Source organism: Trifolium pratense, linkage group LG6 (assembly GCF_020283565.1).
Source record: "Trifolium pratense cultivar HEN17-A07 linkage group LG6, ARS_RC_1.1, whole genome shotgun sequence".
NCBI classification, from domain to species: domain Eukaryota; kingdom Viridiplantae; phylum Streptophyta; class Magnoliopsida; order Fabales; family Fabaceae; genus Trifolium; species Trifolium pratense.
The window spans coordinates 10,407,991-10,431,417 of NC_060064.1; the positions used below are offsets into that span (position 1 = coordinate 10,407,991).

At 31.0% G+C, this 23,427-nt stretch overlaps 6 protein-coding genes across 6 annotated transcripts; 1 reads left to right on the forward strand and 5 right to left on the reverse strand.

The window, feature by feature from the left end:
• Window positions 1–65: 65 nt before the first annotated feature.
• Window positions 66–3,639, reverse strand: LOC123889973 (DNA cross-link repair protein SNM1). The gene is made up of 9 exons (XM_045939507.1): window positions 3,031–3,639; window positions 2,488–2,668; window positions 2,116–2,355; window positions 1,853–1,997; window positions 1,597–1,731; window positions 1,364–1,430; window positions 1,157–1,234; window positions 876–928; window positions 66–756 (listed from the first exon to the last, which is right to left on the reverse strand). Exons 1-9 carry the CDS (start codon window positions 3,569–3,571, stop codon window positions 658–660), a joined length of 1,539 nt encoding a protein of 512 aa, XP_045795463.1. The 5' UTR covers window positions 3,572–3,639; the 3' UTR covers window positions 66–657.
• A 2,547-nt stretch (window positions 3,640–6,186) lies between these two features.
• Window positions 6,187–7,011, forward strand: LOC123891712 (protein SRC2 homolog). The gene has a single exon (XM_045941615.1). The coding sequence runs from the start codon at window positions 6,187–6,189 to the stop codon at window positions 7,009–7,011; it is 825 nt and encodes a 274-aa protein (XP_045797571.1).
• Window positions 7,012–9,052: 2,041 nt separating this feature from the next.
• On the reverse strand, window positions 9,053–10,160 carry LOC123890500. Its single transcript, XM_045940114.1, has one exon. The coding sequence runs from the start codon at window positions 9,893–9,895 to the stop codon at window positions 9,254–9,256; it is 642 nt and encodes a 213-aa protein (XP_045796070.1). The 5' UTR covers window positions 9,896–10,160; the 3' UTR covers window positions 9,053–9,253.
• A 2,259-nt stretch (window positions 10,161–12,419) lies between these two features.
• Window positions 12,420–13,070, reverse strand: LOC123891713. The gene has a single exon (XM_045941616.1). It carries the CDS (start codon window positions 13,068–13,070, stop codon window positions 12,420–12,422), a length of 651 nt encoding a protein of 216 aa, XP_045797572.1.
• Window positions 13,071–16,097: 3,027 nt separating this feature from the next.
• Window positions 16,098–16,866, reverse strand: LOC123888085. The gene has a single exon (XM_045937048.1). The coding sequence runs from the start codon at window positions 16,864–16,866 to the stop codon at window positions 16,216–16,218; it is 651 nt and encodes a 216-aa protein (XP_045793004.1). The 3' UTR covers window positions 16,098–16,215.
• Window positions 16,867–20,832: 3,966 nt separating this feature from the next.
• LOC123890811 lies at window positions 20,833–22,038 on the reverse strand. Its single transcript, XM_045940512.1, has one exon. The coding sequence runs from the start codon at window positions 21,844–21,846 to the stop codon at window positions 21,205–21,207; it is 642 nt and encodes a 213-aa protein (XP_045796468.1). The 5' UTR covers window positions 21,847–22,038; the 3' UTR covers window positions 20,833–21,204.
• Window positions 22,039–23,427: the final 1,389 nt, after the last annotated feature.

The window sequence follows — 23,427 nt, forward strand, 5'->3', positions numbered from 1 at the left end:
ACACTGACTTGATGAGTATTATTAATACACAAGAAATGTAGCAAAGAAAACACGACATAAAGATTAAAAAAAAACAGTGACTCATCATATCCAATATAAATCATATAAGTACAATGGTGTATTTCTCAAAATTTTATAAAACAAAATCCCACCACCATACTAATAACTTTAGCAAAAGCTCCTACAATTACTACACGAGCCTATAAATAATTGGAATCGTGTAGTAAGCTCCGAGAAATATTACCTATGATTTTTCACCGCGCTGTCATTTCTTTGATGTATATAATGGTGAAAAGTAGTAAAACAAATTGTTCAAAATGGGCAAGCTGCCCAACAGCCTAAGTACAACATTAATTTTACATTTTCCTATTTTGGTTGATGGAAAATTGTTGCATATCCTGCAGAGTAGGATATTGCAAGGAAACGTTTAGCAGAGAGAACAATTGGGAAGAATACTGAAGTTCAACCAGAAAAGTCTAGGAAAACTGCATCCTTTTGGTGAAGCATTTAATCATAATCTCAATGGTAAAGGGAAAAAGACTTCACAGTATCACCTTCAAGCAGCACTAAACGTAGAGTCCCCACTCACCACACATTGGTTTTAAAATGAAATCCTAAGATTTCAGACTCTATCTTTTTTAGAGAACAGCGGAGACTTCAGCCCTTCAACCAGTCTCGGAAATAAGATTGCATCTTTTCTCGACTAGCTGCACTCCCAACATTCACAGTAGGGATTATCTTGTCTGGTCTCAAAAACTGCTAGAAGATAAAGATAAATTCACTAAAAAAACGAGAGAAAAAATAATGCAATTATACAATCATCAAAAATTTATTGAATGCGTCAATAAAAGTAATCATGATATTCAGTTACGGACCTGAACAAAATCCCGTAGTTCTGTGAAGCTGGAATGCTCACTGTAGGGAACCCCTAGAAGAACAGTGAAAAGGGATTAGTAAGCAATACTACCAGTCTGCTAGCTAGATAAATAAGTACTGAATGGCCAGCGGAGAATAAAAAAAAACAAAAATTTATTTCAGTCAGAAAAATGACCTACTAAGCACTTCAGTTATTACGCATTGTAGATATATAATTAAGCACTAAATCTAAGTTCATGTTTTATATCAAGTATGGCAGTTGAAGTGCTGCAAATGTTACCATATATGGTGATATTTCCTCTGGAAACAGGTTTAATTAGTTCCAGATCATTGCCTATCTTCTCACTGAAGGTCCAACCTGAAAATAAGAAAGATACAGCGTTGACATTAGAACTACTCTACCAGCAGAAATAGCTTCTCTGTAGAAGACTCGAAAATATATTGAGATTATCAAGGAGTCTTTTCATTATGAGTACTGGTAAAATACCTGTTGGACGAAATGCCAATACTGAAGTGAATTGTTCCTTGTAGGTTTTCAAGTATTCCTTCAAAGCCTAATGTAACAAGAAAAACACGAATGGTGAATTATGATATTCCTTCAAAGTCTAATATGTAACAACAAAAACATGACTGGTGAATTATGTGATAACTGATAACAGAATATAATTATAACAAATACAGAAAATTTTGAGATTAAAATGTAACAGCGCAAAATTTAACCTCAATTCTCAGAGATGACATGGGCAGAACATGGAGAAGCGTGTTATTTCCATTTGTACAGAGTCTATCTGAATAGTCAGGGCAATCATAAGCGAGCAATATCCTTCTTCTTGAAGCATTTGCATAGATTTTTACCTGAATCAGAAAAGCGCCATGGATACGTGTGAATGAACCGATCATTCAGTCTAGGGGAAGAAAACCTAAAAACTTAAAGCCACTTTTGAAGAGGCACCTGCAAGAGAAAAATCACACATACCCCAAGTGCCTTAGAAATAGCAAGATATACACATTCTTTGCCAATACTGTATGCCCCAACAACCACTAAAGTTTTGGGATGCATTTTGAGGTGGTTCTTAGTAATTTTAGCAACATAGTTGAGAACATCTTCCTTGGAAGGAAACCTGAAGCAGAAAATTGTTACTAAGGACCGTCAATTTATATTAACAGAACCAATGATTCTATATATATTGTAATCAGATGAAAAGTCTATGCAAATTTTTAGCATGATCAGTGTCTTACTTGTACTTTGGGTTGCAATATGTAGTATCCAAATACAATACATTCACACGTTTATTTACAATAAGATGGTAGTCTTGCATTAGTTTACAAGCTCTAAAGTCCCCAGTGTGCAAATAACATTGTCCATTTGGGAGCTCAAAGTGAATCAAAGCAGCACCAGGGCAATGGTTAGCATCTATAAAAGTCACTTTGATACCGTCAATCACATATTCAGTGTCAAATTCCAAAGGGCAGATGTACCTGTACAAAAAAATATTATAAAAATCGAATTACTTAATTGAAATGGTAATGACAAAATCATGGTCAAGTGCACCTTGATTTTTCAGTTCATGTAAGAGAGTAATCTAAATAGAAGGGTTTCGGTGTTCTTACGAAGGATTTACATAGAGACACATTTGAACTAGCCATCCGGTAAGAGGCGAGCAATAAATAGGGCCATGTGACCATTTCTTGCTAAGACCACCATAATGATCGGCATGGAAATGACTAAGAAAGTACGCTGAACACCCATCAACACATCCATAACGAAAAGCATCAACTGTGAAGTTTGTTCCTACATTGGCAAATAGACCAAACTTAGAAACTTCAGAAACTACACAGCTTTTTCTTATCATAACAAACCACAAATAGAAGGGGAAAAAAAAAATCAATATATAAATATTAGCAAACTGTTTTTTCAACTCAATTTTTTCATCATAGTACTCTCTCTCTCTATCAACATTTTTTGCATTCACGCGGTCGCCTACTTTGTCTTATAATCTTACTGCAGCATCAACAATTCAGGTGTCAATGTCGACACTTATATGACACCGATACATATAGTTACATTCAATCAGTTATATTTTCCTAACTTTTAACCTAGAAAGTAACTAAATTGTATCATATATCAAAGAAATGGAAACAATTTCATTTCACCTGGCATTTTCTTATAAAAGGGACATGAACGAGTAGTAACCCTATTCTCTCCATGAAAACTCTTTCTCTTGCTAGAAGATTTTGGATTCTCAACAACTTTCCCCTTATCACGCAAAATTGAACCCCAATTTCCACGTTTAAAAATCTTCTTCTCCGACGAAACACTTCCCTCACCTACGTCATCACAATAACCACGTTGATTGGATTCAGATTCAACAGAACCAACTGCAACATTTCTTTTGAATCCCCAAATCTGGAACAAATTGGCCTGCTTCAGTTTCTTCCCTGAGGATAACAAATCGCGCAGGGAATCGTTGTTTCCGTTGTTTTCTGGTGATAACAGCGACGAGTAATCGGAACCGCAGCGATAGAAATCGGTGGCGAAACTGCTTTTCTCTGATTCGTTTGGTGAAGCGTCTTCGACTGGAACTTGTGAAGGGAAACCTTCGTCGTCCAGTGAAACGACGCCGAATGAAGCGCCGTCGTCGTTGATGTCGTCAATGTCACTGTCGTGATGTAAGCATTCGTCTTCTAACGACATCGTTTTGGTACCGGCGCGAAATGCATTGAAAGTTAAAAGGCGAGTTGGTTTTTTAAATCAACCAGCGGGAAGAATTAACTTTATTTTTTAGAGAACTTATAGGTAAATACTTTGTGATACGTGAAAAATTAGTTGTTTTTTTTTTTGGAAAATTAGTTTATAATTTACGGCTGAAAAATGATTTGAATAAAATAAAAAGTTAATATATAATTTATATAATCTTTGGATGGATACGTACTGGTCAAAGATCGAACCCGAGATCAAATTATTAAGGATCAAAGTATCTACCACTAGTAATACACTATGTTGGTGAGGACACTCCATTTCATTCACTTTTAAAGTGAATTTTCTAGCATTAGACTACTTGAAAAAAAATTAATAAAAAGATTATAAAAAATTTAGTCGATATACAAAAATTATAAAAGAATATAAAAAAATAAGATAAACACACATAAAAATAGAAGGCTTTAATGCAGTTTTGGTCCCTTATTTTTAATTTCTTGAAGTTTTGATCCCTCTATTTTAAAAATCAATTTTTTGATCCCCTATTTTAATTTTTCTTGAGTTTTGATCCCCCATTACATTTTAGGGTCAATTTTGATGACATGACATTGCACACTTGGCAAAAACATTATCCATGTCATTAATTTTTTATTCTATTTCAATAAATATGTTTTAGAAATTAGAAAATTTCTAAGAGGAAAAAATAAAAAACGATTATGAATTACTATATAATAATAATAATTTATTTTTTTTACAATTTGTTATTAAAAAAAAAAACTCATCTCAAGTTGTTTATCGTTATCATGAGAGAATCATCATCGATTCATCATCTTTGTCATTGTTTCTAATTTTTGTTATTCAAATTCAAAAAAAAAAACCTAATTGATTTATTCTCAAATTAATCTATTCCCAAATTGATGTTGAATCTAAGAAAAAATAAATCTGGAAAATCTTAAGAACCCATACAACATCATCAGTATAAGTATCAACATCAGCATCAGAAATTACAGATCGCTCAACTCATTCATTCTCCCTCTAGAAGTCTTCGGCATCCCCTCATCGACATTAATGTCCTCTTTCTAATCGATACTGACAGACAACATCATCGTTATCACTCTCTTTTTTATTGTTGTTATCCAATTTGGTATTTATCTTGTTTTATGGATTAAGGTTTGTTCTTCATTTATTTTCTGCAACCCAATATTAAAAATGTGATCTTCCACTATTTGGGTTTTGGGGTTTGTTGTTGTGGATGAAACTTATTTTGATGGAGTGAATGATGGTGTTGATAGAAAAATATGATGAAGGATGGCGATTGTGTTGAATATGATTAAAGAGAGAGAGAGATAAAAAAATATCAATCACTAATTAATATATTTAACTTTTTTTATAATTTTTTTAAATTTTCTTAATATTTAAAATATATTTATTGAAATGTAAGAAAAAGTTTAATGACATGGATATTGTTTTGGCCAAGTATGCAATGCCATGTCATTAATGACCTTGACATGTCATCAAAATTGACCATAAAATGGAGTGGGGGACCAAAACTAAAAAAAAAAACTAAAATAGGGGGACCAAAAAGTTGATTTTTGAAATAGAGGGATCAAAACTTTAAGAAATTGAAAATAGGGGGACCAAAACTACATTAAAGCCAAAATAAAAATAAACAATATATTTCATCAACAACAAAAAAAGAAACAATAGCTAAAAAAAAAAGAAACAAACAATATTGCTACTAGGTTTACGGCTATTACCCTAAATATTTATAATAAAATTTCTAGTTACTTATTAAAAATAATATAGATGAAATTATTTGTCATGATACATAAAAAATTGGATAAATATTTATCATTGATAATTATAATCAAATTTATTCATTTAACAAGTTTTACAAGAAATACTACAATAATTTTTTTTATAAGAATATAGCACAATAGTTTTCACTTGTATGTATATATTACTCCATCCGTTTTTTAAGTGTCCTTTTATATCTGATTTAGCATTACTATTTAATTTTCGTTTTGATATTTTAAGGATATGATTTGTCAATTATACTCAGTGTCAATTTTTCTTTATATTTTTCAATAAAACTAATTAATACTATATATTTAAAAAACAATTAAAAAAAACAGAAGGAGTAATAATAATATTATATGATAAATTTTTAAATATTTTCATATAAAATATTAACAATAATACATGTAAATATCCACAAATACATCAGAATCTATAGATTACCGTTTAGTAAATACCCACGTAAATATAAAATTGACATGAATTCATATCTATCTAACTAGTATCCGGTTCAATGGATATCCATTTAGATTCTTAATAAATATCTTCAAAATTGACGGTCGTGAATTACTCTCTCTCACGTCTAACATGACCGTGCATAGAACGGCAACGCAATGCAAAAGAAGGAAACGAACCTTCCATTCAAATTCCTTAACGATGAAGTTTAGGTATAACGAACAAACAAACAAACAAAAAAGACTCATTAATTCCTTTCCTTTCTGGGTTTCTTCTCATTCCCACACGCGTCCAATAAGTTAATCTACATAACACAAAAAACCCATAAATAAACCTTCTAATCAAACAAAACATAAAAAATGGAACCACCACCATCATCACCAAGTTTCATACACATAAAACTAATTTCCTGCAAAAACATAACCGCCTTCAACTTCTTCCAAAAACTAACTCTCTACTCACAAGTCTCAATTTCAACCACAAACCCCAAAACAAATCTCACCGAAGACCAAAAACAACGACAAAAAACACCAACCGACAGAGACACCGACGATGACGGAACAAACCCTGAATGGAACCAACAAACTCGTTTCGATTTATCTTTCCTCTCTCAACATTCAGATCCAACTGAATTCTTCTTATCATTTGAGTTTCGACACGATGGTATAATCCTCGGTGACAAGATCCTCGGAGAATGTCGTGTTCCGTTAACCGATCTGATTCGTGATGTTGACGGCGTCGAGAGATTCGTTTGTTACGAGATCCGTTCCGCTGAAGGGAAACCGAATGGGATCTTCAATTTTTCGTATAGATTGGAAGGAATTCGGAATGGGAATGGGAATGGAATCTATTCGTCTCAGATTCTCGATGGGAGAATCTCCGGTTACCCTGTTCTTACGCCGGAGGATTGTGCTCCGGTGAAATTTCCAATATCGGAAATTGAGAGACCGTGTTGTTATCCCACGGTTGGTTATGTTCATGAGGGAACGTTTGCGATGGCGTCTCCGCCGTCTATTTCATATCCATCGACTGGAGAATATAATTGTTGTTATCCACCGGTTCAGCCGTCGGTGTATCCGTATCCTCCGCCACCTCCGCCTCCTGCGGCGGAGCGGATTTACCCGCCTATTGGGCCTGAGGCCCATTATTGGCAATCTGGCCCGTATTTTGAAAACAGGTGGTAACAGTAACAGATTAATGTTTAGTGGGCCGGGTATTATGAAAAGCCCAAAATGTAGATTTTTTGATTTTTAAGTAGGAAGCTATGTATATCATGTGATGTGAAGACTGAAGAGTGAAGAGTATGTTTTATTTATTTATTTATTTATTTTTTGAAGAAAGAGTATGTTTTATTTTGTTTAAGGAAATTTTCTTGGGAACAATTTTTGTTAATAGATGGAATTTCTTCATTGTTTGTGTGTTTTTTTTTCTTTATACGAGATGAGATTATTTTGTACTCCCTCCTACCAAGCAAATATCACTTTTTAAATACATTGAATAATTAATGTATCTAATCAAAATGGGTGTGTAGCTAGCTAGCTAGCATACGCTCCAGTATTGACTAGTCTAGTAGTCATGTATGTCTGTCAAAAAAGAAAAGAAAAAGCAGCTAGCCATGACCCAATGAGAATTTGATTGAAATGATGGAATTTTCAAACCATAAAAAAAGAGTAAACTGTCAAATACTTTTTGAAATTTTTAAATTCGTGAAATATCCTCCTGAACTTTTGAAATTGGCAAATGCTCCCCTAAAATTTTAAAAGTCAATCAAATTGCCCTCTGACACTATCAGTCAAAGTCCACGTCAGGGGGCAATTTGATTGACTTTTTAAAATTTCAAGGGGTATTTGCCTATTTTTAAATTTCAGGGGTATTTGACGAATTTTAAAATTTCAGGGGTATTTGACGAATTTTAAAATTTCAGGGAATATTTGACAGTTTACTCCAAAAAAAATCTATCTTCTCTTTCACTTTTTTGAATCTCGACCAAAAAATAACTTCATATATCGTGTCTCCATACAATTTCAAAGACTAAATTAGATATTTACGCGAAAATAGATATACGGAATTACTGATTGAATTTTTTGTTTTACTAAGTAGAAATGTATTCGAGACAATAAAAAAGGCTACGCGTCATAAACGACACAACCCAATTAAAACAAATTGAAAATTTTCATAGAACATATTCTTAGAGATGCTATACAAGAACTAGCTGATCAACGATCAACATTCGGTAATATAAATAGGATTTTATATATATATATATATATATATATATATATATATATATATATATATATAGAGGATGTATATTATGAGAATGACAAAGATATATGAGAATGATGAGAATGATTAATAGCCTTTAGATCAAAATCAAAAGGTTGAAATTAAAAGTAAGTTTTAAACATCACATGTAGCCAATTCTCTTTATTCCTTTTCATCTTCTTCAACTTAATACGAGCAGTTTCCACCCAAATCTGGATTTTTTAATCATAATAGAAATCAAATCAAAGCAATCAAAGCAATCAAAACAATCTGGGTTTTTCTAAACTTCATTTGGTATCATTTGGTATTTTAAATGAAATTCTAGTTTTTGTTGTTTTTGAGATTCAAAGTCAAGTCAGGTTCTTCGTATTCTTCTTCGTTACAGAGGGGAAGAACGACGGCAACCTTGTGCTGTTCATGTCGGCGAAAGACGGCTAACTGTTCATGTCGGTGAACAACGGCAACCCTACGCTCATGTCGACGAACGACGGCGACTACGAAAGAGAAGAATACGAGCGACCAAGATTCTTTGTCGTCCCATTGATTTCTCAAAATAGTTTGGATCTGCAATGGTTAATTTCATTTATTTTGTAATTAGTTTCAAATTAAACAAATTGGATTGTTTCAAAACAACCTGTAGTATTTGACGGGGCTTGAATCAACATTTGTATCAAAATAAAAAAATAGAATGAGTAATTGAGTACAAGCAGACGTGAGATGTCGGGAAGGAATTAATTTGCAGAAGAGAAATAAATCTATCAGACAATGTAATGGGTGAAAGTTGTGTTGAAGAAGATGAAAGGGAAAATGAGTATAAGAGAAATAGTAATAGAGTAAGAGAGACGCATAATGAGGTTTTTAATCTTACCCATCCATTTTTTATCCAATGACTATTATTTCATTCTCATATTCTCATATATCTTTACCATTCTCATAATATACATCCTCTATATATATATATATATATCTATATTTAGTTTATCTTTAAATCTCTTTGTATCATTGTAATCACTAATTTCACAAAGTTTTAAATTACGATAAAAGTAATTATGGTGACGTTAAACATTACAATCATTAATATTGCAGAGTTATAATGAAATTCAGCGTGTTTAAAGCTGCGATCCTTGATGTCACCTTCCAAACCGCAATCGCCGACCATTTTTAAAATTCGGATAATTGCACACGTTTTTGTTCCCTTAGTTGTTCATAAAACTTTTTGATGAAATCTTCAGCCATATCATCAACTTGACAATTTTCAATTACTTCATTTTCATCCAGTGTAGAATAATTAGATATCCTCACAGAGAAAGGTGAGAGAAGTGGACTTTTTCTCTCTTCAGATGAATCAAACCTAAAATTGAATGTGAATTCAGGAGTTTTAGGCACCATGGCCACACTACTCTTGGACACATTTTCAATTTCAAATTCGAGTGGTGACAATTGATATTGACAACGTAAATGTTCCTCTTCAATAACCTCCGGAGCATTAATACAAGGGAAAGTGAAATGATGCTTACGTTTTGACATGTTGAAAAAAAGGGGATTTGGACTATTGCTACAAGAGAATTCATAATCATGTACCATAAATCTACCACTATAATTCTTTGATGAATGATGATGGTGACGATTATGTGATGACATGAGATTGCTCAAAGATTTTCGAAACACTTTTCCTTTCTTCATCATCAAATTCATGTCCATAATCATCTTTCTCTTTGAAACAAGACTCTTTCTCAACATAAAGAATGTGATCCTTAACCCATTCCATAGTCTTTTGCCTACGACCTGTGAATGTACCTCCATTTCTCAAAATTGTATAACAAAAACAATAACTATAGCAATTAGTAAATCAAATAAAGAATTTCCTACCGATAGAAAAGTACAAGAAAGAAAAAAAAATATTTTTTTTGAGAAAATGAAAGGAGGGTTTCTTAACTCTACGAGGTTATTAGACCTCGCAGAAGAAAAGAAACCAAATATGAGAATGTAGGTGAAGAGTAGAGGACTCTATATATAGTGGTTTATTAATTTTTGTTTTTGTTTTGAAAAGCATATGAATTGAAGAAAAAGGGCATGGTTTTCAAATTTGACCCAAGAAACGCTCCTATGCATTACCATATATATGCTTTTAAAAATGCAAATTAAACATTAAATTAAATAATTAATAGAGGCTTTTAGAAAATTAAATTAATGCAAACGTTACAATGTGTTAAAATGTATAGTAGTGGTTGATGTGTTGAATTCAAGTACAGCTAAAGCATACCGTGTACTCACTCCTATAACAATTGTAAAGAGAATAATTCAACGGCTAAAATATGAACTGGCAAAAACACAGAACAACCAACAAGGGACCCGTTGGGGTTTCTGTCATTTTTCAAGTCACAATAGATAGAAGCTTCATTTTCTCTATTAAGAAATTATCAAATCACACACGAGACATCTGTTTTAACACCAGTCACCTTTGTTTATTCCATTTTATTATGTTCCCCTACAACCCTTCCTTATGGATTAAGACTTATGATATTTAAAAAGGAAAGTGCTTTCTTTTTATTTGAATTATTAATTTTGAAAAATGATTGCTTTTAATTTTAACAAGAAAAAGGAATGTTTGAAGTCTTTTTGGCCAATTTTATTTTCTTAGACTTTACATATTTTTCGACCAATTTATGAATTACTAGGGTTTTTTTTTTCTCTAAAAGTCGGAGATTAACATAAAAAATTATCTTTATTGAAAAAATATTTTGACTAACTTATACTTTCATTCTCTTAATGTTAATATTAAGTTTCATTTTGGTCCTTATACTAGACGTGAGTTCCCTAGCTCAATGGGCCCGCTACGCACATGAGGTGAGAGTTCCCCCGACTCAATTGATGTGAGATATAAACATCTCACGACGACCCTTTATTTTTATTGTTTTTGCAGTAAACTAAACAACTTACTATATACGAAAAGGTGGTCACCTCACATCCATCAACACAATTATATTTTGGATTATGTTTGGATACTGATTAGTGTTAAAAATAGGGTATAAAATGATCGAGACTAATGAAAAATTTGGTTAGAACAACAAATTTGCGGTTCTGATGACAGATAATAAGATTTCGAAAAACATTTTCCATAAGCACTTTGAATTTTCGAATTTTTCTCGAAAGAGTTAACTTTTTGAAAAATAGTATCCGAAATATTAGAATGCAAATGAGAATAAATAAATTTGAGAACTACATTTAAGTCTATTTCAAAAAGTATAACTTTTGAAAAACATTTTAAGAAAACTACTGTATTTATAAGGGCAAAATTAAAATTTCAAGAACTAGAAGGAGGTGGTTGGGGGTGGGGGTGTGGGGTCGAAGAGAAAACATATGTAGTTAAGCAATTCACGGAGGGGGGTTTGTACTTACAGTAGCTCCGACGCTCAAGTCAGTGAAGGTACAAGTTTAAGAGTTAGGTTAAGAATAGAATTGAATATCTAACCATGTAAAAGAGGGTTCTTATACAGCCCATAGCGCTGACCAAATGTCTCTATTATGTGCTGGATTTATCCGCCCATAATCCATTCTTCCATCAGTATTCATGAAGTAAATAATGTAATGGTCCATTTTATATGAGATCCACACACATATGCAATTAAAAGGATAAACTTGATTAACATTTTATAATTTATAGAATTATTTTGAAATATCGATAATGTATGGACGTTGATATGCCACAATTTCAAAGACTATTTTGGATATTTACTCGAAAACAAGTATATGAATTGTACATTTTTGTTTTAATCGGTTGAAATCATACACAATACTAAAGATTTATTGTACCAATCACTTGCAGTCCTTGATGTCATTGTCCAAATCGCAGCTCGAGTCATTTTTATAAATTCGAACAATTTGTAGATATAATGTATCATAAAAGAATTACAAGTTGGGATTGGTCTCCTCGGATTAGTTGGTACTTGAGTCGGATACTGAGTTTTTTTTTAAAAAAAATTACAAGTTGGATAAAAATATTTGCACGATAAAAATGACTATGCAACATAAACATTAAGCACCACAACCCATTAAAAGAGGCACAAAATAAAATGGAAAATTTTATAGAACATATTCTTAGAGATGCTATATAAGAACTAGGTGATCAACCATCAACATTCAATTTATCTTTACATCTCTTAGTAACATTGTAATCACCAATTTTATAAGGTTTTAAATCGCGGTCATAATAATAATTATGGTGACGATATACTTTATTATGATAATTAATATTGCAGAGTCCCAATGAAATTCAGCGCGTCCAATGAAGCGATCCATGATGTCACAGTCCAAATTGTAGCTCCAACTATTTTTTAAAATTCGGGCAATTTTGCAAACCATTCTGCATCCTTAGTTGTTCATAAAACCTTCTAATGAAATCTTCAGCCTCATCATCAACTTGACTATTTTCAATCTCCTCATTTTCCTCTAATGTAGAGTAATTAGAGATCCTCACAGAAAAAGGTGAGAGAAGTGGGCTCTCTCCCTCTTCAGATGCATCAAACCTAAAATCGAGTGTGTATTCGGGAGTCTTAGGCACCATAGTCATACTACCCTTAGACACATTTTCAATTTCAAATTTAAGCGGTGACAATAGATATTGACAAGGTAAAATTTCCTCGTCAATAACCTCAGGAGCATTAATACAAGGGAAAGTGAAATGGTGGTTACGTTTTAACTTGTTAATAAAAAGGGGATTTGGACTATTACTACAAGAGAATTCATAATCATGTACCATAAATCTACCACCATAATTCTTTGATGAATGATGGTTGTGACAATTGCGTGATGACATGAATTTACTCAAAGATTTTCTTAACACTTTCCCTTTCTTCATCAGCAAATTCATGCTCATAATCATCTTTCTCTTTGAAAAAACACTCTTCCTCATCATAAAAAATGAGATCCTCAACACATTCCATAGTCTTTTGGCTACAATCGGTGAATGTACCTCCATTTTTTAAGACTATATAATAAAAACAATAACTATAAGAAATAGTAAAGCAAGTAAAAAATTTCTTACAAATAAAAATAATAATTAAAAGAGTACAAGAAAGATGAATGTATTTTTTTTAGAAATGGAATGGTGGGTTTCTTAACTCTACGAGGTTATCCTCGTAGAAATGAAGAAACCAAATATGAGACTATAAGGTGAAGAGTAGGGGACTATATATAGGGATTGTTTTAATTTATTTTTTCCTTCTGTCTATTTTATTTTTAAAAAGTATATGAAAAGAATGGGTATGGTTTTCAAATTTGACCATCTGTATCCGTTTTAATAAGAGTCCAGATTTCCTCCATTTAAGATATCGTCATTTAGCATGTTAATTGTATGGATGTGTGACATCTGTAAAAAAAATATTTAATAGTAGGGGCTTTTAGAAAATTAAATTAATGCAAACGTTTTATAAAGTGTTAAAATGGGGTGTATAGCAGGGGTTGATTGTTGAATTCAACTAAAGTACAGCTAAAGTATACCATGTACTCCTCTCAACGGCTAAAATATGAAGTGGCAAAAACACAGAACAGCCAACAAGGGTCTCGTTGGTTTCTGTCATTTTTCAAGAAAATAGTGATTAAGAAAATAATTATAAAGAAACCACACAAGTGACAAGAGACATTTGTTTTAACAACAGTAACCTTTGTTTATCCAATAGTATTCTGTCATTTTTCTTTTTATTTGAATAATTGATTTTGAAAAAGTAACTTTTTTAATTTTTTTTATTAGACACTTATTTATTTTTTGATTAAATTTTAAATTTTCGGGGTTTTGTTTTCTAAAAATCTAAATGTTCACAAAATTTTTATCTATTTGAAAAAAATATTTTTTATTAAGTTTAATTAGTAAAATACTCGTACATTGGTATAAGACTACGAATTTCTAATTGATAAATAAGACTCACATTATATAAGATTGACATTATAAAAATGATAAATTATTGTTGGATTTGAAATTAATTTTAACAATGAAGGTGTGATGTCGCAGAGAATAGTGTCAAAAAAATTTGTTGACTCCAAGAATAACTTTAAAAAGTTTCTCTGAATCACAACCCTTAATTCTATTTTAATCTACATTTATCTCTCGTTTTTCAAATATTACCATTATTAAGACCACCAGTTTGCATTGAAATATAAAAAATCAACATTGGTTTTTGTGAGTATATCTCAGTTGGTAGAAACATTGTAAGTAATATGCAGGGACGAAGGTTCGGACCCTAGTGCTTCACTTATTCACTTTAAAAAATGAAATTTTTAGTCACTAGACTTGACAAAAAAATAAAAATAAAATATTAATATTGAATACATTTAAGATAAAGAGTAATATAGTGATACTCACACAGACAAATTTATCACTCCAATAACTTTTATTAATATCCTTAATTCTTAGTTAGGGTTCCTATAATGAGGGACGAAGTGAGTATACTTTATGGTATTTTCATATTTTGTCAAGAAAAATAATCATAAAAGTAACTATCATTTCTAAGACAAAAATACAATGAAATGGGATTCTAGGGAAGTGTATCATGTATAAGCGACATAAATCTTTTATCATGTACAAATTTATTTTTATATTGGATCAATAAATGTTAACATGGTATATGTCACATCACATCTCATCGTTTACTTCCTCTAATCCTTAATATAATACATTAACCAAATACATTCAATAAATTTTAAAAAGTGAAAAACAATTTTTTGAATAAATTACATTCTCAGTTCTTGAAAGAAGCTGGAATTACATTCCCACCCATTTTGTGTAAAAATATACACCTTAGTACATTTTAACATAAATAAATATTTTTGTGATATAACTTTAAGCAACTATTTTATGTCAAAAAAAATTAAGTCATCATTTTAAAAAATAATTTTCCTTTCATTGAAAATTTATTTTATTAATTTTATTACATGTGTATAATTTAAGCATCTCTCAAGAGAATGAAGTTTTAGTTACTCAAAAACATTTCTTATATTAAGAACATCTCCAATGGTGATACCATTTTGAGTTTTATACATTGCTAACAAAGTGCTCTCTACAAACCCATGTAATAATTTGGTTAGACAATAATGGCAAGAATTCAAGAGGAAGATTTGCAAGAGATTTAAGAGGATGAGATGGAAATTGAGAGGCAGGAAGAATATGAGCAAAAAAGGAAAAGGGTGGATGAGTTGAAACATTTAAAGAATGTGAAGGTACAAGTTTAAGAGTTAGGTTAAGAATAGAATTGAATATTTAATCATGTAAAAGAGGGTTCTTATACAGCCCATGACGCTGACCAAATGTCTCTATTATGTGCTGGATTTATCCGCCCATAATCCATTCTTCCATCAATATTCATGAATATTCATGAAGTAAATAATGTAATGGTCCATTTTATATGAGATCCACACACATGTGCAATTAAAAGGATAATCTTGATTAACATTTTATAATTTATAGAATTATATTGAAATATCGATAATGTATGGACGTTGATATGCCACAATTTCAAAGACTATTTTGGATATTTACTCGAAAACAAGTATATGAATTGTACATTTTTGTTTTAATCGGTTGAAATCATACACAATACTAAAGATTTATTGTACCAATCACTTGCAGTCCTTGATGTCATTGTCCAAATCGCAGCTCGAGTCATTTTTATAAATTCGGACAATTTGTAGATATAATGTATCGTAAAAGAATTATAAGTTGGGATTGATCTCCTCGGATTAGTTGGTCCTTGAGTCGGATACCAAGTTTTTTTTAAAAAAAAAATTACAAGTTGGATAAAAATATTCGCACGATAAAAATGACTATGCAACATAAACATTAAGCACCACAACCCATTAAAAGAGGCACAAAATAAAATGGAAAATTTTATAGAACATATTCTTAGAGATGCTATATAAGAACTAAGTGATCAACGATCAACATTCAATTTATCTTTACATCTCTTAGTAACATTGTAATCACCAATTTTATAAGGTTTTAAATTGCGGTCATAATAATAATTATGATGACGATATACTTTATTATGATAATTAATATTGCAGAGTCCCAATGAAATTCAGCGCGTCTAATGAAGCGATCCATGATGTCACAGTCCAAATTGTAGCTCCAACTATTTTTTAAAATTCAGGCAATTTTGCAAACCATTCTGCATCCTTAGTTGTTCATAAAACCTTCTAATGAAATCTTCAGCCTCATCATCAACTTGACTATTTTCAATCTCCTCATTTTCCTCCAATGTAGAGTAATTAGAGATCCTCACAGAAAAAGGTGAGAGAAGTGGGCTCTCTCCCTCTTCAGATGCATCAAACCTAAAATCGAGTGTGTATTCGGGAGTCTTAGGCACCATAGTCATACTACCCTTAGACACATTTTCAATTTCAAAATTAAGCGGTGACAATAGATATTGACAAGGTAAAATTTCCTCGTCAATAACCTCAGGAGCATTAATACAAGGGAAAGTGAAATGGTGCTTACGTTTTAACTTGTTAATAAAAAGGGGATTTGGGCTATTACTACAAGAGAATTCATAATCATGTACCATAAATCCACCACCATAATTCTTTGATGAATGATGGTTGTGATAATTGCGTGATGACATGAATTTACTCAAAGATTTTCTTAACACTTTCCCTTTCTTCATCAATAAATTCATGCTCATAATCATCTTTCTCTTTGAAAAAACACTCTTCCTCCTTATAAAAAATGAGATCCTCGACACATTCCATAGTCTTTTGGCTACAATCGGTGAATGTACCTCCATTTTTTAAGACTATATAATAAAAACAATAACTATAAGAAATAGTAAAGCAAGTAAAAAATTTCTTACAAATAAAAAAAAATTAAAAGAGAAAAGAAAGATGAATGTATTTTTTTTAGAAATGTAATGGTGGGTTTCTTAACTCTACGAGGATAACCTCGTAGAAATGAAGAAACCAAATATGAGACTATAAGGTGAAGAGTAGAGGACTATATATAGGGATTGTTTTAATTTATTTTTTCTTTTTGTCTATTTTATTTTTAAAAAGTATATGAAAAGAATGGGTATGGGTTTCAAATTTGACCATATGTATCCGTTTTAATAAGAGTCCAGGTTTTTTCCATTTAAGATATCGTTCATTTAGCATGTTAATTGTATGGATGTATCACATCTGTAAAAACAAAATTTAATAGTAGGGGCTTTTAGAAAATTAAATTAATGCAAACTTTTTATAAAGTGTTAAAATGGGGTGTATTGTATAGCAGGGGTTGATTGTTGAATTCAACTCAAGTACAGCTAAAGTATACCATGTACTCCTCTCAACGGCTAAAATATGAAGTGGCAAAAACACAGAACAGCCAACAAGGGTCTCGTTGGTTTCTGTCATTTTTCAAGAAAAAAGTGATTAAGAAAATAATTATAAAGAAACCACACAAGTGACAAGAGACATTTGTTTTAACAACAGTAACCTTTGTTTATCCAATAGTATTCTGTCATTTTTCTTTTTATTTGAACAAGTGAAAACACCGGAAGATATGTACAGCAACATATTGGTAAATGCTCACATAAGATTGTTCAAGTATTAATGAATCAACTTTTTTGTATTTTAAATTTAAGTAATGGAACAATAAAAACAAAAATTGACAGTCTTCATATATATTCAGATGTACTATTTCCACAAACCAACAAAATGACCAAAACAAAAAAATAGCACACAAACTTGGGAAAAACTGTAAGAAACACATTTTTCTCCCAACCACTAATAAATTCAGCTATACTAATTCCACCAGCCAACAAAACAATTAAAACAAAAAAATGACACATTAGCTTGTGGAAAAACTGCACGAATCATAATTTGCATCCAACCACTAATAAATCTATCATGCGTTTCTAAATAGCTCAAACATGAAATAAATACAGTTTGCATCATAAACATTGACAGGTCAATAAGACTAAAAAGAACATACATTGTGAGGATCATACTCCATATGGAAAGTATGTATGTTGCTGAGTATCTTTTGCACACACGAACCTTGAGCTTCATCAATTTCTTGCGCAGATTCAAGGTCCAGGTAAGTTGCACAATTGAAGAAGGAGTGACTGGTTGCAGCCATGTTTAGAATGAATGAAGCTAGTTGGATGAAAGGAAAATAATGAATTTGATCTAATATGGTTGAATGAATGCAAAGAAGCTACATTTAATGAAGAGAGAGGAGGATACGGCTGATTGAAGAAGAATGGCAACATGTGTTCGCAAACTGTGGATGGGTAGGATAGAAGAAGTTTGTTAGTTACCAAGAAAGGTGTGTAGCCAATGAGAATGCTTGAAGAGGAATGATTGCATAACATGGGATAGTTGAAAGTGTGAAGTAAATAATATATCATTCCCAAGAAAGACACATTGGATGTAGTATGTATGTATCAATGTGGATTGGTTCTTGGTTGGTCATGCATATACCGATGCTGGGATACATAATGGTACATCATACTCAGATGAATATCAGGTCACTAAAAGCAATACATGTCATGACACATTGAGATGGCCATGGTTATGCAAATATGCGATGGACATGAAAGCTTCCTAGAAAGGCATGACATGTGTAAGGAGCATGATGGATATGTGTGAAGGTTGAACCCTAAAAGGAACCATGGAACCCTAAAAGAAACCAAAAACCTAAAGATGAAACCCTAGAGATGGCATTTGGTGATTGGGCAACATAAAAAAATGTATGGTTTTGATTGGACAAGGATTTAGGGTTTGCATTTGGTGCTTGAAAAACCACTCATCCTTTAGTATATAAAGATAATTGATTTTGAAAAAGTAACTTTTTTAATTTTTTTTATTAGACACTTATTTATTTTTTGATTAAATTTTAAATTTTCGGGGTTTTGTTTTCTAAAAATCTAAATGTTCACAAAATTTTTATCTATTTGAAAAAAAATATTTTTTATTAAGTTTAATTAGTAAAATACTCGTACATTGGTATAAGACTACGAATTTCTAATTGATAAATAAGACTCACATTATATAAGATTGACATTATAAAAATGATAAATTATTGTTGGATTTGAAATTAATTTTAACAATGAAGGTGTGATGTCGCAGAGAATAGTGTCAAAAAAATTTGTTGACTCCAAGAGTAACTTTAAAAAGTTTCTCTGAATCACAACCCTTAATTCTATTTTAACCTACATTTATCTCTCGTTTTTCAAATATTACCATTATTAAGACCACCAGTTTGCATTGAAATATAAAAAATCAACATTGGTTTTTGTGAGTATATCTCAGTTGGTAGAAACATTGTAAGTAATATGCAGGGACGAAGGTTCGGACCCTAGTGCTTCACTTATTCACTTTAAAAAATGAAATTTTTAGTCACTAGACTTGACAAAAAAATAAAAATAAAATATTAATATTGAATACATTTAAGATAAAGAGTAATATAGTGATACTCACACAGACAAATTTATCACTCCAATAACTTTTATTAATATCCTTAATTCTTAGTTAGGGTTCCTATAATGAGGGACGAAGTGAGTATACTTTATGGTAATTTCATATTTTGTCAAGAAAAATAATCATAAAAGTAACTATCATTTCTAAGACAAAAATACAATGAAATGGGATTCTAGGGAAGTGTATCATGTATAAGCGACATAAATCTTTTATCATGTACAAATTTATTTTTATATTGGATCAATAAATGTTAACATGGTATATGTCACATCACATCTCATCGTTTACTTCCTCTAATCCTTAATATAATACATTAACCAAATACATTCAATAAATTTTAAAAAGTGAAAAATAATTTTTTTAATAAATTACATTCTCAGTTCTTGAAAGAAGCTGGAATTACACTTACACTTCCCACCCATTTTGTGTAAAAATATACACCTTAGTACATTTTAACATAAATAAATATTTTTGTGATATAACTTTAAGCAACTATTTTATGTCAAAAAAAATTAAGTCATCATTTTAAAAAATAATTTTCCTTTCATTGAAAATTTATTTTATTAATTTTATTACATGTGTATAATTTAAGCATCTCTCAAGAGAATGAAGTTTTACTTACTCAAAAACATTTCTTATATTAAGAACATCTCCAATGGTGATACCATTTTGAGTTTTATACATTGCTAACAAGTGCTCTCTACAAACCCATGTAATAATTTGGTTAGACAATAATGGCAAGAATTCAAGAGGAAGATTTGCAAGAGATTTAAGAGGATGAGATGGAAATTGAGAGGCAGGAAGAATATGAGCAAAAAAGGAAAAGGGTGGATGAGTTGAAACATTTAAAGAATGTGAAGAAGCAAGAGATACATGAGAAGGTTAAAAAGATAATGAAGACTGCAGGGATTGACGATGAATGATGATAGTATCCCATTGTCTGCTGCAGAATTAGAAGAGGAGTTTGATCCAGAGAGTATTAAGGTCCAGAAGCACAATGTTCTCACAATGGATTACCAACAAGATTTAAAGTTTGAGATGTTAGCAACATACTCTCTAATACATTTTTTAACGTACTTTTTTATTGGTTAAATTGATATAGGTTTCACCAAAATTTATCTAGGACTTACATGATTTGGTGGGATCTCGTCGTATGAATTTTAACCAATAAAATATATGTTAAAAATGTGTTGATATCACGTTAAAAAAATAAGTGATAAACAGCAAAATAGTACATCAATAATATGAAGATTACAAAAACTTGTAAAAAAGAAATTTAGCACCAAGTTAAGAATTTCTTGCAGTTCCAAGGTCTAGCTCAATAAGATGGAGCAGAAAGTACATTATAGACTTCCATCCATTTCATCCAATCCAAATAAAGTACATTAAGACATGCAGAAAATTAAAGAAAATGGAAAATTTTACAATGATCAATGATCATCATTCAGTAATTATATAAATAGGATAGGATAGGATATGTAATATATTCAATTTCTCAATACATCTCTTGGATCATTGTAATCACCAATTTCACATGGTTTTAAATCGCAGTCAAAATAATAGTTACGATCATTAATAATATGGACATCATTCCGATGATATTCGGCTCGTCTAATGTGGCGATCCTTGATGTCATAGTTCAAATTTCAGCCTCAAACTTGTTTTTAAAATCCAGGTAATTGTACATGGCTCTGTGCCTTTAGTTGTTCATAAAACTTTTTGATGAAATCTTCAGCCTCATCATCAACTTGACCATTTCCAATCTCTTCATTTTCTTCCAATGCAGAGTAATTAGAGATTCTTACAGAAAAAGGAGAGAGAAGTGGGCATTTCCTCTCTTTAGATGAATCAAACCTAAAATTGAATGTGTATTCAGGAGTCTTAGACACCATAGTCACACTACTCTTGGACACATTTTCCATTTCAAATTCGAGTGGTGACAATTGATATTGACAAGGTAAATGTTCCTCTTCAATAACCTCAGGAGCATTAATACAAGGGAAAGTAAATTGGTGCTTATGTTTTGACATGTTGAAAAAAAGGGGATTTGGACTATTGCTACAAGAAAATTCATAATCATGGACCATAAATTTACCACCATAATTTCTTGACGAATGATGGTGGTGACGATTATGTGATGACATGAGATTGCTCAAAGATTTTCGCAACACTTTTCCTTTCTTCATCATCAAATTCATATCCATAATCATCTTTCTCTTTGAAACAAGACACTTTCTCATCATAAAGAATGTGATCCTCAACACATTCCATAGTCTTTTGGCTGCAACCGGTGAATGTATCTCCATTTTTTAAAACTATATAATAAAAATGTTAACTTTAGAAAATAATGAAGCAGGTGAATAATTTGATATGAATAAGAAAAGTACTTATAAATTTGAGAAAGAAAGAAAATTCTGAATTTTTTTAGAAATGGAATTGTGGGATTCTTCTCTCTTACGAGGTTACCTAAACCTCGCAGAAGAAAAAAATCCAAATTTGAGAATATTGAAGGTGAAGAGTATAGGCCTATATATATATAGTGGTTTATTAATTTTTTTCTGTCTCATTTTGTCTCTATTTTATTGATTTATTTTTCAAAGTACATGAAGAAAAAGGGGTATGGTTTAATGCACGTTAAAGAATTAATAGGGGTCTAGGAAATTAAATTAATGCAAACGTTACAATGTGTTAAAATGTATAGTAGTGGTTGATGTGTTGAATTCAAGTACAGCTAAAGCATACCGTGTACTCACTCCTATAACAATTGTAAAGAGAATAATTCAACGGCTAAAATATGAACTGGCAAAAACATAGAACAACCAACAAAGGGACCCGTTGGTTTCTGTCATTTTTCAAGTCACAATAGATAGAAGCTTCATTTTCTCTATTAAGAAATTATTATCAAATCACACACGAGACATCTGTTTTATTTATCTAATAATATTATGTTCCCCTATACAACCCTTCCTTATGGAATAAGACTAATAATAATGATATTGATTCAAGAAGTTTCAGCTAAAATATGTTGCTGCCACGAAGAAACTTGGTACAAATTCAAGGATAATAATATAATTTTTTTGTTTTCAACAATTTAATTATCTATACTTTATATAAAAAGGGAGTACTGAATTTTGTTTATTTTACATGACCTTTTTTCTTTCACTTTTTTAATTTGAATATTTAATTTTGAAAAGGTGGTGTTTTGATAATTTATCTTTGTGAAAAATAGATGTTTTGAAAAATTTTCATCAAATCTTTAAGGGATGTTTTGAAATTTTATTTGTTTTACATCACATGCTTTTTATTTATTTGAATTATTGATTTAGAAAAACAAGTGTTCTTAATAAAAGTTATTGTTTTGTAAAAGAAATGTTAGGTCAAATTTTATCTTTTTTCTTTTGCCGAAATTTTAAGGAAATGTTTATTTTACAACACTCGTTCTTCATCTATCCTTATAAATTTAAGAGAGGGTTTACCTTGTTTTTATTTGATTAGCTCCATTCTTTCTTTTATTTCCTTGTTGTGTTTGGGTAAGATCTAGTCCTCCCTTGTTTGTAGTTTTTTACCTCCTTTTATTAATTTACTTCTTTCTTTTATTTATGAGATATATGCATAGTATAAAATTAGGTAAAGTTGAGAATCGTTTAAAAGAGAAAAAAACTAATTTGAAATATATAAAAAGTTAAAAACTTATTTGAGAGCGGATTATAGGGATAAAGACAATTTTTATTTTTTGTCAAGTAGTTCAGTGACAAGAAATTTCATCTTTAAGATGGATAAGTAAAATAATCGGGAATTGAAGACTTATGTAATTTGGGAATTACTATGGGATTGTCCATTGTTATGACAATTGAAGAATGATTATATTACTATGTTGTAGTAAAATA